At 36.1% G+C, this 18,096-nt stretch overlaps 3 protein-coding genes across 10 annotated transcripts; all 3 read left to right on the top strand.

Annotated features, from left to right (window-relative positions):
* Window positions 1-1,538: 1,538 nt before the first annotated feature.
* On the top strand, window positions 1,539-5,073 carry LOC140956881 (polygalacturonase At1g48100). Of its 2 annotated transcripts, XM_073413791.1 has the most exons (8): window positions 1,539-1,673; window positions 1,737-1,892; window positions 2,844-2,975; window positions 3,097-3,330; window positions 3,440-3,484; window positions 3,617-3,824; window positions 4,288-4,478; window positions 4,559-5,073. In XM_073413791.1, exons 1-8 carry the CDS (start codon window positions 1,575-1,577, stop codon window positions 4,949-4,951), a joined length of 1,458 nt encoding a protein of 485 aa, XP_073269892.1. In that variant the 5' UTR covers window positions 1,539-1,574; the 3' UTR covers window positions 4,952-5,073. The 2 variants fall into 2 exon arrangements, with proteins under 2 accessions (XP_073269892.1, XP_073269891.1); XM_073413790.1 differs by having other exon boundaries at window positions 1,539-1,892.
* Window positions 5,074-6,005: 932 nt separating this feature from the next.
* Window positions 6,006-10,226, top strand: LOC140957455 (ADP-ribosylation factor-like). Of its 2 annotated transcripts, none has more exons than XM_073414727.1 (4): window positions 6,006-6,074; window positions 9,152-9,623; window positions 9,787-9,959; window positions 10,047-10,226. In XM_073414727.1, the coding sequence occupies exons 2-3, from the start codon at window positions 9,476-9,478 to the stop codon at window positions 9,882-9,884; spliced, it is 246 nt and encodes an 81-aa protein (XP_073270828.1). In that variant the 5' UTR covers window positions 6,006-6,074; window positions 9,152-9,475; the 3' UTR covers window positions 9,885-9,959; window positions 10,047-10,226. The 2 variants fall into 2 exon arrangements, with proteins under 2 accessions (XP_073270828.1, XP_073270827.1); XM_073414726.1 differs by lacking the exon at window positions 6,006-6,074 and having other exon boundaries at window positions 6,082-9,190; window positions 9,454-9,623.
* Window positions 10,227-11,460: 1,234 nt separating this feature from the next.
* LOC140957885 (pantothenate kinase 1) lies at window positions 11,461-17,397 on the top strand. 6 transcript variants are annotated; one of them, XM_073415292.1, is made up of 11 exons: window positions 11,461-11,515; window positions 11,633-11,732; window positions 13,438-13,671; window positions 14,010-14,056; window positions 14,519-14,635; window positions 15,222-15,341; window positions 15,453-15,547; window positions 15,689-15,782; window positions 16,287-16,418; window positions 16,697-16,809; window positions 17,078-17,397. In XM_073415292.1, exons 2-11 carry the CDS (start codon window positions 11,660-11,662, stop codon window positions 17,328-17,330), a joined length of 1,278 nt encoding a protein of 425 aa, XP_073271393.1. In that variant the 5' UTR covers window positions 11,461-11,515; window positions 11,633-11,659; the 3' UTR covers window positions 17,331-17,397. The 6 variants fall into 6 exon arrangements, with proteins under 6 accessions (XP_073271393.1, XP_073271395.1, XP_073271396.1 ...); XM_073415294.1 differs by having other exon boundaries at window positions 11,464-11,515; window positions 13,465-13,671; XM_073415295.1 differs by lacking the exon at window positions 13,438-13,671 and having other exon boundaries at window positions 11,468-11,515.
* The last annotated feature ends 699 nt before the right edge of the window (window positions 17,398-18,096 follow it).

Here is an 18,096-nt window from a genome sequence, read left to right as displayed (position 1 = left end):
GTACTGATCAGGAAATATAATTATCTCTACTCATTAATGACCTCAAAACCCCATATTTTTTCTTCGAGGCAAAAAAGAGAAATTTCGAATGATTGATTAATGGCGCAATCTGTGAAGAAGGCATGAATTTTCAAAAACAAAACATTGTCCCCATGTCTTGAATTGTTATATCCTAATTTCACATGCATGATAAACAATAACCCACCCAAAATTATATTATTGACGACACACTACTCTCGTGCAGGTAGGGATATCTGGGACGACAGAGTGGTGGTTAATAATTTGGAGCTTTTATTTTTTATTTTTGTATAAAAAATATATATATATATATATATATTTTTCAGTACTTGAAGTGCCCATTTCATAATTATCTAAATTTCAATATGGTAAGTAACGGTTCCTATATATTTCCCGAAAGCAAATTAAATAACATGAAGTAAAGTAGGACCCCCCGATAGAAATTTAATTTTGTTCCCTTCAATAAATAAAAGCATCAAACATGGCGTGAAATTGAAATGGACCTGTTGGAACAGTTACAATTTCATAGTACCTCTCTGACAAATTATTTCCACTTCAATGCATGTTTATAAAACCATGGGCGGCTCGGCTGCCTACCTCCATATGTTATTATTTTTTTTTTTTAAAAAAAAAATAAATAATTTGGTTGAATTATTTTTGTGTACAATTGTGTGTTGCATGGATCGTTGATCATCTATATATCCATATATCTATATCATATGTAGACATGCGTGCGATCGCGTTAATATGGATTGGAAATTGTATGTATGTAGGTGGTTTTATATCATATATCTAAGAAGACAAAATGGAAAAATGAAGCCCGTGAGTGGGGTATAGCTAGCTAGCATGTGACAATAAAAAGACATTACTCGAGCACGTGCCAGCTTCTTCCCTGCCTTCTTCCCTTTTCACGTTCAATTAATATATAATTACATGTAATATGACTGACTATATTTAGTTTTGGCAGTTCACTTTTTCAAATTCTTATACATATTATGTGGTATACCAAGTTAGACAGTGATTTTAGACATTCATCAACACGTACGGATTTGGCCGTAACTTTATGCGTTGTCAAAATTCCTTTTTCAATTAATGCATCGGAAATTTATTACTATCCAAAACTTAATCTTTTACCAAACCAGAATTTGACATCCACACATGACACACACACACACACACACACACACACACAAACGATTGCATATCTATTTCACGTATAAATTGAATAACTGATCATACTACAATGTCCACCGAGAAATTATATTATAGCTCAAAATCAAAACATCGTTGAATCAACTCAACAAAATTTTGTTTTGGAGGGATATATATACTTTTTTTCTTTTAAGAGGGGAGAAATAAATAATAAAGAATTTTATTATTATGTATCATCTCAATTGAATTAATCATGAATGTCGTCTATTAAATGCAAACGACTTGGGGCTTAAATCACATTATTGTTATCTTTGCTATATAAACCCCCTTTCTCGCCCATATTTCTTAAACCATATATCGCACATTTTTCCATTTCTCTAATTCCCTGGCCTCCAAACAATATAATGGGAGGTTTTGGCCAAAAAAACTTCACTCTCACGCTGATAATTCTGCTTCTTATGTGGTGCACAAGCACAAGCATTGAATCATGCAATGCAACCAGAGTCAGCAAGAATTGGAGGCAAAGCCGGAGCAGGAGCGACCCAGCTTCATTAATCTCCAAGAAGAAAAGCAAATATCACCGCACCCACCACCACACCGCCGGAAAGTCCAAACTGCCATCACCAGTACCGCCAAAGAAAGGTGGCAATCTACCTTTTTCCACAGTCTACAATGTGTTGGATTTTGGAGCCAAGGGTGACGGAACCAAAGATGACACTAAGGTAATCATGATTGACTTTTTTCTTGTGATCAATTGAAGCTGAAGGCCAAATTTATCAATGTAAGTAACTATATATATATATCCTCAAAAAATTCGAAAATTTTTGCTTTTAAGAATTGACAGCTAAAGTGGCAACTGGGCTTTGCTCTTATCAATAGAATAATTCCTTGCAACAAAAATTTTGGCTTATTTATTGTCAAACTAATCTAAAATGGCACGACCGTTAACAGGGGAGGTCCCCTCAAAAACATTCGGTTCCAACTTTACAAAGTAGGCCAAATAAAAAGGTTTAACCTTTTTTTTTTAAAAAAAAGATAATAATTCCATGTTCTTGGAAAATAACACCACTCGATGTTTCACAATATTAGGCGATTTTATTTAACGAGTACAACTAATTAAATAGAATTTTTTTTTCCTTCAAGTGAGGTAAATCCAGTCGACACAATAAATATAACAGATTGGACAACTTGGAAGGCAGAACTTTAGCTAATGAAGAAAATTTAATTAGCATCCGAAAGTTATCCTGATGTTCATAAGAGCCATATGTGCCTTGCGTTAATCTTTTACAAAATTTTATGTCAAGCACTGTGTGCACTACTATAGATTGGATGATTTGATCCATGTTTGATTGTAAAAAATAAGTAAAAAAGGTATTATAAATATGAGATATTCGTACGTTGATTGTTATTTAATGCAAACTAAAGGACAACATAATCAGAAAGGTCTTGACAAACGATTCCCGTGACTGGAGTTAATTCCTGATCCCGATATTAAAAACGGTCCTTTTTCCACGTAAACTACCAAAATCATCCACATTTTGAAAATAAATAATGATTGACTCCTCAAATTAACATTCACGACATAATTACGTTCTAATTTGGCCTCTTTCATCAGTTTTTTTTAATGATATAAAAGCACGCATCATTTAATTTCTACCGTGAAATTAATGCAGGCATTCCAAGCTGCATGGGCAGCTGCTTGCAAAGTTGAAGCTTCAATTATTAATGTCCCAGCAGGATACGTATTCCTAGTAGGACCCGTCTCATTTTCCGGTCCATATTGTCAGCACAACATTGTTTTCCAGGTAAATAAGTTATAACTATACAAACCGATCGACCATATAAAATTCAACAATCAATCTTTTACAATGAATACTTGCCGAGAATAACAACAGGGAATCCCATGTGATTGTTGTTCTTTTGCAGCTAGAAGGTACAATTATTGCTCCAACAGGCTCAGATTCTTGGGGTTCAGGCCTTCTCCAATGGCTTGAATTCACAAAACTTGTGGGAATAACCATCAGAGGCAGTGGAAAAATCGACGGAAACGGAGCTCTTTGGTGGCAAGATTCTGCATTTGAGGATGATCCTCTGGATGATGAATCAAAATTTTTAGTCCCTTTAAATGAAACTTTGGTCCCAAAGCCTCCGATTCCTGCTGTAATGAACGCTTTTTGATCCCTTTACAATTTTCTATAAAGATCCAGGATAGCACTGCCCTCTCCTGTTTTTCTTGTTTTTTAAGTCTGATTTTGATTTATTGCTGCAGTTGAGAAGCTCACTTGTAGTGAAGATGCCAAAAATTAAACCAACAGTAAGGACCATCAATATGCTCGAATATGGTTTTTCTTTTTAATTTTACCTTTCTTAAGGACTTACAACAACATCTGTCGTATAAAAAAGACAATATAATTGGGGTCATATATATTCAATTCTTGCAACACAGGCACTTAGATTCTATGGAAGTTTCCACACTACGGTAACAGGAATCACAATCCAAAACAGCCCTCGCTGCCACCTCAAATTCGACAACTGCATCGGGGTATTGGTGTACAATTTAACCGTGTCATCCCCCGGTGATAGCCCCAACACCGATGGGATTCACTTGCAAAACTCCAAAGATGTGCTGATTCACAGTTCGAATATTGCCTGTGGTAATTAGTTATTAGCATAGTTTTACCAAGTTAAACTTCTCTCCTTGAATCTTTTTGCAATTCATGTTATTCGGTTGCCTAATTATGACAAATTTGCTAATCCATTTTGCTTCTGTTTATCTTATCCTGCTAATTGGGTGGTGGGGGGTGGGGGGACCTGCATGAAACCATATCCTTCAACGTCCCAAGCCATTAGAAATTTGACACATTTCATCGTTTGAGCACATTTGATCGCCGCACATTCTCGCAAAGAGTTGTCACAATCTTTACAGTAAAAGAGTAAATCAAAAAATGTTTCCAGCCCCACGAGGGGACACGGACACATAGTTTTTTCAAAACTTGTTTGAGCCAGTAAGGCAGCATCGAGCCAGCCAGTTAAAGAGAATATAAATTAGAACTTTCTTGTGTAGAAACTTAAAAAATTATAAATTTCTTTTAACCTAACAAAATTCTGTTGTTGCAGGGGATGATTGTGTATCAATACAAACTGGATGCACAAATGTTTACATACACAATATTAATTGTGGGCCAGGACATGGCATCAGCATTGGAGGCCTTGGAAAAGATAACACCAAGGCTTGTGTATCAAATATCACTGTTCGAGATGTCTTCATGCAGAATACTATGAATGGAGTCCGAATTAAGACATGGCAGGTAACTAATTAATTTACCAAAACAAACAAAGTTATGATCAATCTACATTCACATCTACCTAACATAGGCATAAATTATAGGGAGGATCAGGGTTGGTGCAAGGAGTGCAATTCTCAAACATACAAGTCTCTGAGGTTCAACTCCCAATAGTGATCGATCAATACTATTGCGACAGATGCAGTTGCAAGAACCAAACAAGTTCCGTTTCCCTGTCAGATATAAAATATGAAAACATAAGGGGAACATATACGGTGAAACCCGTGCACTTCGCGTGTAGTGACATCATGCCATGTACCGACGTGACCCTCAACCACATACAGCTTAAGCCCCATCAAGAACGATATCAAATGCACGACCCCTATTGTTGGCAGACCTTTGGGAGACTGTATTCTCCCACTACGCCTCCCATTCAGTGTTTGCAGATTGGAAAGCCATTGAGCAACAAGATTCAACGAGATTATGATTCTTGCTAGCTAGCTAATTCATGTCTGCATGCATTGTCTTTCTACATATAATACTTATATATACTATTCTCCATACAGTCTATTTCATTATTTTATGCGGTCGGCGTGGTTTGGCTGGCCCCTTCCCATTATTAGGAGAATTATTTATTACATAAATATTGTTATATGTATAAAATAAAACACGTGTGTGTTTTTTTTTGCCCCCTTTTGTTTTGATGTATTGACTAGCTGTGGACTCGTGATCGGCTCATCAGAAATAAACAGATGTGAGGGGAGAAAGAGATCTTCGATCTGATATGGACCCAATACTTTTAGCTTAATGACGAGAGAGAGAGAGAGAGATTGGATAAATGTAATGAAAGGGATTTCAAATTCATCCCCTATCGATTACAACTGATAACGAATTAATACAATGTTATGTTTTTTGAAATATATACTTGATTGATCTCATTCTCCAAATTAAATTCTTTCTTCAGATTCCAAAATGCAACCTAATCAATTTCTAATTTGCCAGTTGTACGTGTCCATGGCTCCTGGTTTCTAATTAATTTCTTCTTTTGCCCACGCATATGACGTGTGTGTCTTGTGATGGATTTTATTGATGGTATATAAGATCATAAACAGTTGTGTATATGTGTTGAAACAATATTTGAACCAAGTGTCATATATAGTTGTGACCGCTAGCTTATGTGTTGTGTTATGAATGTAAAAGATTTCCTAGTTTTATTTATTTTATGCTGAGATTTTAGATGAATTTAGGACAGGAGCAAATAGTAGTGTTAATGTTATATAATAGAGAAATTATAAACCTTTGATTGTAATGTTTTTTGCCATAACTGATCATCATATCGGTATGCTAATATGGTTCTCGATTAAGTATATATATGCGAAGTATTCCAACTGACCAACAATTAAATGAGTGGGCCAACAAGGGATTAATTAACAAGCCCAAGGACAAAAGGAAGGGGGGGATGGGATATAATTTTATTTTTTAACCTGGCTCAACTATTTTTTTTTTTTTTTTTTTTTTATAAGAGAACGACCTCCAGAAATACAAAGAAAGGGGGAGGAAGACACACGGGGGAATCCATCGAGAGAGTTCTATGAAGCGTAACAAACACACATGGATGTGGTGTGGGATTAAGTCATGTGAAGAGGAGCACGAATTCCACCCATATTTAGTTATGAGTTTTTTTTTTTTAAATTGGTTATTTTTTCTGTTTGTGCTGCAAGAAAGAGAGGGAAGGATATAAGGGCTGTGAAGAGTGATTTGTAATTCATTGAAAAAAGTTTATAGTGGAAGTCGAATTTGGATTTTGGCATAGACTCAAAGTGTGCTTGTTCTATCACTGGTGCTCTCGTCGAGTTTCAACCATCGCCGACAATTACGAAAATGAGGAACGAAGACGTGGCTGAAGCTATGAAACAGGTGGAATCCAACTGCAAACAACATTATGAGAATCAACTACCGAGCTATGCTAAGATGTTGGAGCAGTACATGACCGCGATGGACCTCCGATTCGGCCAGATGAACCAGAAACTTCACGACGTTTCGAGGGTGAAAGTAGCATAATCGGAATCGAATGATTCAGTTGGCGAGATTCATCGGCAGGAAAAAGACAGAACCGAGATTTATCATCCTACCTCAATAGTTTCAAGTTCGAATTACCCAGATTCAATGGGGATAATGTTCATAACTGGATTTATAAGGTAGGCAAGCACTTTTCTCTGTATTCGATTTCCCCTGAGATTCGCTTAAAGGTGGTCGCATTTCATTTTGATGGCGAGGCCGCTGGATGGTACCATTGGATGGATATAAAATAATGTGTTACTGGATTTGGAACAGTTCTTGACGGCTTTGAAGGAGCGATTTGGATCCTCGGTTTATGATGATCCCTTGGGAAAGATTGCAAAGTTGATTCAAACAGGGACGGTAGCTTGTTTCTCTGAATTCAAGGAACTCGTGAATCGCATAGTCTTGGTGACTGAACCCATGTTTCTCAACTTCTTTATCTGGGGTCTTCAGCCAGAAATCCGACGAGAACTTCTGATCAATCCACGTAAGAGCCTTTCTGAAGCCATGGGGAAGGCCCAGCTGTTCGAAGAACGTAATGAGGAATTAAGAGGACGCTTGCACCGGGAAGGATTCTGTACAGGTACAACTACTGATGTGCCTACACGATCGGCTGCACCGGGACTAAGTGCAGGAACAATTGCATTTCAGGCACCAACAGTACATAAACCGACTCCCACCATCAAGCCCCCTTTTAAAAGGTTGACTCCAACGAAAGTACAAGGAAAAAAAAAAGAGAAGGGATTGTGCTTTAGTTGCGATGAAAAATACAATGTAAATCATCGTTGTTAGAACAAAATTATGGTCTAACGGGAGGGGAATTTGATGCATCAAGTGAAGTAATGCAAGCTGGAATTAATCCAGAGCGAGTCCTGGAAGCAGAGGGGGACCATGAGGTAAGTCTTCACACCCTCACCAATGCTTCTTATCCCCGTATTTTCCTTCTCACGGCATAGATACATAAGGACACTGTTGATGTTTTGATAGACACTGGAAGTCTTAATAACTTCATCCAGGAAGGATTGGTTGAAAAATTGGGGCTCACATATGCTAATGCCAAGCGGTTTCGAGTTTACATGGCTAATGGACAGTACTTGTGGTGTGATAAATTGTGCCCACAAGTATCGCTCACACTTCAGGGACAGAAACTCTCCATAGATCTCTATATTCTGCTTATCTGGCGGCTAGATATTGTGTTAGGTATGCAGTGGTTACAGACTCTTGGACCATTCCTCCTTGATCATGAGGCATCGACCATGGAGTTCACATTTAATGGAGAGAGGATTTGTTTGCGAGGGAATAAGATTGCTGAGGCAGAAGCCGTGTCATACAATCGAATGTGCGCACTGGTCAACAGTAGCACTTTCATGGCTTGCTCCACCATCACAGGGGATCATATGCTGCTTCACATGGGGAAGGGGAATTTAGATACATGTTTGGATTTGATAGCAGGGGTTGGCCCCGACCAGGTGAATACGCTTTTGGAGAAGTTTCGCGAGGTGTTTGAAGAGCCCAGAACCTTACCTCCTCGTCGTCTGGTGGATCATCATATCCATCTCCTAGCGGGGACAGCTCCGATATATGCAAGGCCCTATCGTTACCATATTTCCAGAAAGACGCAATGGAGAAAATAAGCACGAGTTGCTGGAGTATGGGTTCATTCATCCAAGTACAAGTCCTTATTCCTCTCCGGTTTTGTTGATGAAGAAAAAAGATGGACCGTGGAGGTTTTGCGTGGATTACTGAGCCCTTAATGCAATCACGGTGCAAGACAAATTTCCTATTCCCACCATTGATGAACTACTTGATGAGTAGGGGGCTACCAAGGTGTTTTCCAAGCTTGATTTGCGTGTTGGTTACCACTCTGCTATTGGTATGATGCCATTTCAAGTTGCAAATGACAGATTACCACCCACGGTTCCAACTTACATTAAGGGTGAAGCAATACGCTGATGTTCACTGTCAGGACAAACAATTCCAAGTAGGGGAGTTGGTGTTGGTCACTTGGTCAAGCTTGCTCCTTACAGGCAAACCACTGTGGCTTGAAGGCTTCATTCCAAGCTGTGCAAACGTTACTTTGGACCGTTTCCAGTAAAAGCTAAGGTGGGCACCGTGGCCTATACTCTGGACTTACCCGCAACCAGCAAGATTCACCCTACTTTTCATGTCTCCAGGCTTAAACCGTTTCGGGGAGAAGTTCCTGAGAGAGTAGAATCATTACCATAGTTCAGCATCAACAACCAACCCCTTTCAGTGCCTGTCAACATCTGACAACAAGACTCATCGCCATCAAGAAGAGGCAAGTTACTCAGATACTAATTCCGTGGTCCAATAGCTACCCAGAAGACGCAACCTGGGAGAATTTCCACGAGTTATGTTCCCTCTATAAACAGCTGAACCTTGAGGACAAGGTTATTTTTGAAGGGGAGAGGAATGATAAGCATATGCCAATTGAGTTAGACCCAAGTCTAATGGGCCAACAATTAAATGAGTGGGACAACAGGGGATTAATTAACAACAAACAAGCCCAAGGGCAAAAGGAATCAGAGAAAGGGGAGGAAGCACACGAGGAAGACTCACACGGGGGAAATCCATCGAGAGAGTTCCATGAAGCGTAAAAAACCCACATGGATGAGGGATTATGTCATCTGAAGAGGAGCACAAATTCCACCACAGTTAGTTATGAGTTTGTTTTATTGGTTATTTTATCTATTTGTGCCGCAAGAAAGAGAGGGAATGTTATAAGGGCTGTAAAGAGTGATTTGTACTTCATTGAGAAAAGATTGTAGTGGAAGTCGAATTTGGAGTTTGGCACAGACTCAAAGTGTGCTTATTCTATCAGTTCTGTTCATATTTTATTTATCATGATAAATTATGAAACCGCACACACATAATATAATGCACGGATTTAACATTTTGCTTCCATGACGGTTTCTAGGGATTAAAAGCAAGCAAGAGAAATGGGGCTGTCTTTCACTAAGCTTTTTAGCCGACTTTTTGCCAAGAAGGAGATGCGCATTCTGATGGTTGGTCTTGATGCTGCTGGTAAGGCCACCATCCTATACAAACTCAAGCTCGGAGAGATTGTAACTACTATTCCTACAATTGGTATGCCTTCTTGATCTTGCATCTGTAGCAGCTCTGTTTTTGTTATTTCTCTCAAGCTTCGATCTCCAACAACCAGTGCAAATGATCTCTATTACGTTTTGTGATTCTAACTTTGACAGCTTTGTAATGTTTCTTTAGATATGTGTCTTGTATTTATCCGCAGGTTTCAATGTGGAGACTGTTGAGTACAAGAACATAAGCTTCACTGTCTGGGATGTTGGTGGTCAGGATAAGGTGGAACCTTCGTTATACTCATTATGATGAATCTATTGCAAATTTTTTATTCATATGATAGATTAGGTTGGCACTTAGTACGTCTCCAATAATATCGCTAAGGCAAGTACACTAATAATTTAATTAAACTTTTTCAGTTTATTTGGTGTTTGATCGTTTTGTGATCACTCTGGTTCACATTGTTTACAGGCGTAAATCTTTGTAAGGAGTTTTGATGGTGGATGCAACTGGTTTTTATCAAGTTTTATACTTGTGGTCTGTGTGGTTTGTGATATTTTGCTTTTAAACTGTTTTGGATCACATGTAGGAACCTTTCTAATGCGTGTATGACCAAATGGTTTATTTTATAGATTAGCTTAAATTTGCTTATTTTGTTGTTGCAATTTCATGGTCACAAAAATCATTACTCTTTCGACACAAAGAAATGGATTTTTCTCCAACTATTATTCTTGTGTCGAAGAATAGAAAGACAAATAATCCCTTATAGAATTATTTGTTACCCGCGCTTACTTTTGCGACTATCAATCCCCCAGTCTGATTCTGTTTCATTCTCATTAAAACCTGTGCCCATTAGAATGAACACATCTTAAAACCGTTTTTTATTCTCTCTCAAAATCCTTGAATCTCCCTGGAGAGAAGGCCGAAGGGATCTGATTGCTCACGCAAATATGCTTAGATTCTGTTATGCACATGGTTGTATCCCATATTTTCTAGTAATAACCCATATTCATTAGAATAATTCATTGAAACACTGTAAATAACTATAGGTCGAAGATAAATCGATTTGAGCTGGTGGATAATTTTTTTTAAAAAAAATTAAATGAGGAATGGTAATTTAATTTGGATGGAAAATTAAATAAGACGATGAATAACATTTAATTAAATTTGTCATATATTTTACCTTTATTAATTATGAAAAAATATTAGGGGTATTTATGAAATTCTACGCAAAAAAAATTAGTTATTTTAGGAAGTTTAACTTTAATTAATTAATAAAAAATAATTGTTTCTGGTAGTAGGGGCATGGACGCACCTCTATAATAGAAGAACAATTCTAGTTGGATAACAAGAACTCGAGATTAAATAATTTTTCCCATCAATTATGAAATTTTATTAAATAGTTATATATCATATTGATATGAGTGTTACAAAATTGGTTGTTATACATCGTCTTTTGATAATCTTAATTGTTTATATATATGAGATTGTACATGCAACCGATTAATTCAAAAGAATTAATATAAAACATAAGACGGCAAGTGATGATAAATAAAAAATAAAAAAAAAAAATTAATGATTTAGTAATCTAACGTATCATTTACATACTGATAATCAAAATTTATTCATCTGATTATATTTCAAAACTGATTTTGAAGGTTAATTATACAATTGTTTATGAAACTTAATTTGAGAATTATTGAATTTGTTATTAAATTTAATTAAGCTACATACAATAATGAATTTGATCCATATTGAACTAATTTCAATTGAACTATATACAAATACAAATATTAAAAAGTAGGATGAAACATGAACATAAAGAACAGCATAATATTTTTAATTTTCTTAATTTATGCTTTTTTCCTAGTTTCATTGATTCCTTATCCGATCAAAAAGTCCATCGACGCTCACATCAATGCCTGCTCATTGGACTTTCCGTTAGGTTTCCCATTTTTATCCTTTTTTTTTTTTTTTTTAATTTTTATTTTATAATTTTGATCTATAAAAATATGCATCAGGGAGGATGATAAAAAAAGAAGAAATCTTGTTTACAGGATTAATATATATATGCACACAAAATAATGGAGGGTGTTGGGATCCAAGAGAGAAAGCAGACTTTGGATCAAGTTTCGCATGTTGCCCTTGATATTGGAGGTAAATGCTTCCTATTTTGATTTCGATTCGAGCTTTTGGACTTGCGATACGCAAATAGACTACGTGTAATTAATCTTTCTTCTCATTTTTCTTTTTCTGCTAATTTCAAGTTTGAATTTCGTTGGAAAAAGTATGAAGGTTCCATAATTAGTTTTAGTGATCAAGGCTGAGTTTTAAGCTAAATCAAGATTTACAACTTGGTTTGAGTTCTCAATGGCAAAAGCTCTTTGCACTTGATCTTGATACCAAAATTGAAAACTTCTGATTTCGGGCAATAGTGACTCGGTCGATTCCGAGGAAAGTTTGCTGAATTACATCTAAACGAAAGATTGTTTGCATCGTAGGGGTTTGTCTTAGTTTAACCCTGGAAACAGAGAGAGAAGCTTTGTTTTCATGAAATTGTAAAATTCTGCACTCTATCCTTTTGAATTGTTGCGTACTGAATATTTCAAAACCGTGAGCAAATTAGGCTATGATACATGAGGTGGTTTTGCCATTTCTCACAAGGTTTACGATGCGCTATTTTTACAACTTGGTGGCAACATAAGAGTGTTGTTTAATGTGTAAATTTCTCATAATCATTATTAGTTCTGCAGTAATTTCAATATTCAAACAACTAGGTGAGATAGCAGTTAATATAAATCATTAAAATCAGTACGTTTCAGGGAGAAAATATGGCCTCCTTGTTGGAAATGTTATTCTACATAATATCCTCATAGGTTGGTTAAATTATGTCCGGAGCGGCTTCCAGAATGATGGATCAATGAAGCACTGGAACACCACTGCCCATGAGGTTCTCCTTCTGGAACAAAGGAGTTCTGTTCATAAGAACTAATCTAGAGGCTTATTTGGGACTTGTATTGTTATTGAACATACCACGCCCAAGTCTTTAGACGAGCACATTACTAGAAGAACACATGGCATCAATCTCAAGAGCTTGTCGAGCTGTATTTCAGAGCGAAGCCTTATGGAACATCAAAACAATTGTTGGAAAGGGAGTTATGTAATGGTGCAATTGAGGATATGAATTTGAAATACATGGATTTCAATTATAGTTTTATTGTAACAATGAAACAATAGATCAAATTTTAAATTCATACCTTATTTACACAAAGTAGAATAAATTTCAAATGACATCATTATCGGGTGAATTTGAAATTCAACATACTTAACATGAAATACTACTATATAAACATGCAAGATTGGTTTTGAAATTCATGATCTTGCTTTTCTAAAATAACAAATATACATTTGAAATCTATGGATTTGAAATCCATCGATCCAAATGCGACACAAGGCACCGTGATGATTCAATTTGTGTTTGTTTTTCTTTCACATATATCAGCAGAAACAATCCTTTTCTTCATGGTATCTTTAAGCGCAGAATGACTAGGTCCAATTCAGAACAACTATAACTTGTCAAAGGAACATCGGTGATCTAATTTCTCAACATCTTTTTGACTGGCAACCTTAAGGAGATATTTACTCCAAGCACAGTATTGTTCCTTGATGTCTTGCGTGCAGATTACAAGAAGAGCCATCATTTTCTAGTATGTTTGAAATGTGGATTACGGCAAACTCTACAGATAAAAAAAAAGCTTTAAATAATGAAATAGTCTTCATATACAATACTTATCTGTTGAATGGAAAGAAAAATGGACAAGGGCACCATTAACAGTTAGTTTTAACCTATCAAAATTTGCAGTAAGCTTCGCCATACCTCTTTTGGTAGGTACTCTCATTAAGGTGGTGTACTTCTCAAGCAGCAGTAATTGTTCCAGTGATCATCAAAATATTGGGTCTTCAGATGACGGAATACATGCATTCAGTGGCAACTTAAATTACCATCTAAGTGGGAGGCTTCATTTTTTGAAATTTGAAACTAGCAAGATATGTGAATGCGTGCAATTTATTTCGTCCAAGCTCCTTCACCACTACGGTTTGTGTTTTTTCTTGATGACTGTTATTAAATAAAAAGTTGGCATCACAGACATCTTTAAATCTAAATGAACTCCTGGAACCCATGCAATATAAATTATTGTCATGCTGCCAGATTCTTAGTTTCTGTTTGCGGACCATGCTAGTGTTTACGGAAAATCAGTTTTGTTTCTTAATGTCAAACATTCTTTGAGTTAAATTGATACATCATGCTTGATCCAAAATGATTTTTCAGTTTCTAATGTGTGCTCAAATTTCATACCCAGTAAAATGAGTGGGGGAGGGGGATAGTTTTAGTCGAGCATTTTTCGTCTTCTTAGAGGCCCTTTGTCAATCCAGGTGATCGGGATGATGAGAAACAGGCCAATCACAAAACTAGGATCAAGGTAATTTATTGTGCCAATGAATAAATCTGTCATTTGTTGTTGCCGTGTCCTTGAGTCCTCTATCAGTAATTTTCTGATAAGAGTTGGCATTGAAAATTTAAATTTTAGTTATTATTTGATTGCTTCATTAATTATAATGTCAACTTGTATTAAATATTAGTGATGCTAATGAATACAAACTGGAGATCCAACTGTTCAATTTGGACGTGGCTTTTTTGTTTTTAACTTAATTAGAAATAAAAATCAACATTTTTTTTGAATTGATATTTGAAAAGTGCGCATAAACTTTTGACCACCGTCATTATGCCTCTAAGGAATGATTTTTTCCAAGTCCATGGATTGTGATGGAAAATTCATTCCCAAACAAATATTTAAATTTCTATTCAAGTATAATGATTTGTCTTGTGCCTTTAAGAGTATATGAACTAGAGATAAACCTTACACTTCAGCATCTTCTTGAAGGCTACCGGTGGTGGGGCATTCAAGTTTGCTGAATTATTCAAAGATAAGCTTGGTATTATTTTGGATAAGGTTGATGAGATGAGTTCTCTTGTTGCTGGAGCTAATTTTCTACTCAAGGTTGAAGTACCGTATCATACTTTTTACTATTTATGACTATGACCTTCACAACTGCAGTCTAAATGTGCAGTGTTTTCTGCCCTGGGTGCATTTTCCCCCCATCGCTCTTCCAGTTTCGTGTGTGTGTTGCAATATCTCTAAAAATGCTCAAACTATTTCTCATGGAGCACAACCACCAGATAGAATAATTTACAAAATATTCGAAGATTTCCAAATTTTACTTTTTCCTTGAAGATATTGTTTTTCCTATAGAAATATTACTTGTTGACTTGAGTTATTTCCTTATCTCATAAAAATTATTTGCAGAGAACTCCTCATAGACCACATTGTATGAACACTCCATGAGCTTATTTGAATATGAATTACTCTTTGTGAGATACTGCATCCAGTCTCAGTTTTTTCATGCTCCTGTCATAAGACTGGTTTGTAACCTGTAAAACTATGAATCATGGGCGTGCATGCCATTATCGCTGTGATTTTTTGTTTTTCCCTTTTCATTTTTGCCCTTATTGTATCTCAGTTGGTGCCTTGGAATCATATAGATATTTTGATTTAGTTGGCTTATTTTTATCCACATCTTGATTAGGCAGTACATCATGAAGCCTTTACATATATGGATGGTCAAAAGGAGTATGTACAAATTGATCAAGAAGATTTGTATCCTTATCTTCTTGTTAATATTGGGTCTGGGGTAAGCATGATCAAGGTAATTTTCTCCATGTATTGATATAAAAAAAGTGTGAGCATTCTGAAATACTGACAGGGAAAAAACAACAAAAAAGTTCCTTGATATTATATTTTCTCTTCTATTGCTTAGGTAGAAAGTGACAGCAAGTTTGAGCGAGTCAGTGGAACAAGTGTTGGTGGTGGTACATTTTGGGGCTTGGGAAAACTTTTGACCAAGTGCAAAAGGTTACCCTCCTACTTTTTTGTTTTAAATTAATTTTTCTTTGATTCAGAGTTATGTTCTGATTTTTATTTTGCCAACTGATTGAATGATTAAATGAGGCTAAAGTCCTTTTATTTTGAATCTTGGGCACCTTTTTGTTTCAGTTTCGATGAATTGTTAGAATTGAGTCACCAGGGAAACAACAGAGTGATAGACATGCTTGTTGGAGACATATATGGTGGAATGGATTACTCGAAGGTATATGCTCATAACGCGCTATTGTCTTCAAGCTGAATTTACTCTTTACCAAACTTTCCAAAATTTGAATGGCTGGGTTATTGACGCTATGATATCATGTAAAATCGTCCTCTAAGATCTTGTAGCTCATTAGAGATGCATAAACAAGGAAGGTTATATTTTTTTGCTTCTGGTGAATTAGGTCACTAACAATGCATGAACTCGCTCTCTTATTCCATTACTAGACGAATGCGTACTTTTACTAGACAAATGCGTAATCTGGAAGTAGCACTTTGGCCTCATTTCAGTATTTTGTAATTCGTACCGAGTATTGGTAACGACCTTCTACTAAAGATAACAAAAAATGTAAATTTGGCAGTATTCTAGGTAGTCGACAGAATTGAAGATAACGTAAAGGTATTGCAACTGCTTCATCAGAGAATTTATCCTTGGCGCTAACTTTTTGGAGGATTTAAGAGTGTATTACTAATATTAATTCAGTTATTAAGTTTTTGATTGTGCCAGATTGGCCTTACATCAACAGCCATTGCTTCTAGCTTTGGTAAAGCAACATCCAAGAACAAAGAGCTGGAAGATTATAGAGCTGAAGATGTAGCAAGGTCCCTCTTAAGAATGATCTCAAATAATATCGGACAGGTTAGCATGTGCAGTCTTGCTTTCTGTTATTCTCAACATCATTAAAATAATACATCTCTTTAAACTGCTCCCCTAGGACACTGATTTTACAAGAGTTAAGAAGAAATATTGCCCTGACATTATGTTAACTCCCTAATTGATCAAATATGATTCCTGATATTGCATTTAAACAAGCTGTGGATATGTGACTACTTTTTTTCTTATTTATGTGATTAGGTAATTTTTTATCTTTTTAATTTAATGTACTTTCTATTGTCAACGCTAACTTTACTTTTCAGATAGCTTACTTGAATGCTTTACGCTTCGGACTCAAACGGATATTTTTTGGAGGATTTTTCATTCGAGGTCATGCATACACAATGGACACTATTTCTGTCGCGGTTCATTACTGGTATGACAATTTAGTCCGTATTCATAATATTGTCCTGTAGTCGTATCGTAAAGATTGTGGATACGTTGCTATCTTTTTTGAAATATATACATTTCACCCATCATATATAGACCTCATTTTTATCCTTTTGGGAATCAAATAACCATCGCATCTGAAAGATATCAAATTCAAAAGATCTCATAAGATTCCTTTTTCAAAATTTGTCCCATTTTTATCACGTTCTTTGTCACAAGCGGACTCTTAACAAATTTGATCGGTATATTTCCAGGTCAAAAGGTGAAGCAAAAGCTTTATTTTTGTGTCACGAAGGGTTTCTTGGGGCTTTGGGATCATTTTTGAGCTTCAAAGGGAATGGTTTTGCAGAAGTTATGTATGAATCAACGGAACAAAACTCATCGTCCCAGAATAATTTGGTCTGCACCGGAGATCGGATCAAAAGCTCAGCAGATAATTGTGTGAAACATTATGGATGTATAGAATGTAAAATGGAAAAACAAACTGAAAATTTGCATTTTCTGTGAGACAGCACAGGCAATTCTTGGTTGCCTATAATTTGAGTTTGTGCACCAATTATTCTTATTATTTCAAGACTTGAACTAGTGCAGTGTGCTATGTACTCTCAAATGATACAAGTATCCAAGACAAAACAGGTCAAACGGGTATTGATTGAGCTTGTTGGTCAATGTTTGTTGATTTAGCTTGTTGGTCAACTACCCATTCAAAAATAGTAATCTACAAAATTGTTCTTCAAGTTGCAACTTCTGCACACATTAAATAGTTTCAACTTTCAACTGACCGAGTTAAAAAAAATTTGAGGCGCACGTCTTATGCTTCTACAACTCCCATTTTCTAAAATACAGATGCAAGAATAAATAGAAACAAAGGAAGAAGTGGAATCAGAGAAACTCTCTGAGCTATCGCAGATTTTTGCTGAACCAAACCAGCTTCCCACTCAACTCATAGAGACCAAGATCATCTCCGTCCAATATTCGATCATACAAGTTTTAACATTGTATAAAAACAAGATTGAACAAGTGCTTAAAGAAATACTTGAAGCCACCACCAAAGAAAAAATTGCGAGTCCTTTTCTCGTCTCCCTTGTTGCTGTTGCTGGTAAAAAAGACAAATAATATTTGGGGATGTCTATAAAGCTCTCAATTCCACCATCATCAAAGATATGTTTGTTATTCCTATCATTGATGAATCATTCAGAGAAAAATATTTCTCTAAGTTAGATCTTCGTTCTAGCAATCAACAACTTAGAATTCCTAATTCGGATATTCACAA

Source organism: Primulina huaijiensis, chromosome 14 (genome assembly GCF_012295235.1).
Source record: "Primulina huaijiensis isolate GDHJ02 chromosome 14, ASM1229523v2, whole genome shotgun sequence".
In the NCBI taxonomy this organism is placed as follows: Eukaryota; Viridiplantae; Streptophyta; class Magnoliopsida; order Lamiales; family Gesneriaceae; genus Primulina; species Primulina huaijiensis.
The sequence above is the reverse complement of the archived record's forward strand: the minus strand, read 5'-3'. Positions and strand labels throughout refer to the sequence as shown.

Excerpts from the sequence above, each read along its gene's own strand:
- LOC140956881 (XM_073413790.1), top strand. The coding sequence starts at position 1,575 with ATGGGAGGTTTTGGCCAAAAAAACTTCACTCTCACGCTGATAATTCTG. Across the intron at positions 3,485-3,616 it reads TGCCAAAAATTAAACCAACA|GCACTTAGATTCTATGGAAG; the intron begins GTAAGGACCATC and ends CTTGCAACACAG. Across the intron at positions 4,479-4,558 it reads TCCGAATTAAGACATGGCAG|GGAGGATCAGGGTTGGTGCA; the intron begins GTAACTAATTAA and ends CATAAATTATAG.
- LOC140957455 (XM_073414727.1), top strand. The coding sequence starts at position 9,476 with ATGGGGCTGTCTTTCACTAAGCTTTTTAGCCGACTTTTTGCCAAGAAG. Across the intron at positions 9,624-9,786 it reads AACTACTATTCCTACAATTG|GTTTCAATGTGGAGACTGTT; the intron begins GTATGCCTTCTT and ends ATTTATCCGCAG.
- LOC140957885 (XM_073415292.1), top strand. The coding sequence starts at position 11,660 with ATGGAGGGTGTTGGGATCCAAGAGAGAAAGCAGACTTTGGATCAAGTT. Across the intron at positions 15,783-16,286 it reads GTGGAATGGATTACTCGAAG|ATTGGCCTTACATCAACAGC; the intron begins GTATATGCTCAT and ends TGATTGTGCCAG. Across the intron at positions 16,419-16,696 it reads TCTCAAATAATATCGGACAG|ATAGCTTACTTGAATGCTTT; the intron begins GTTAGCATGTGC and ends TTTACTTTTCAG.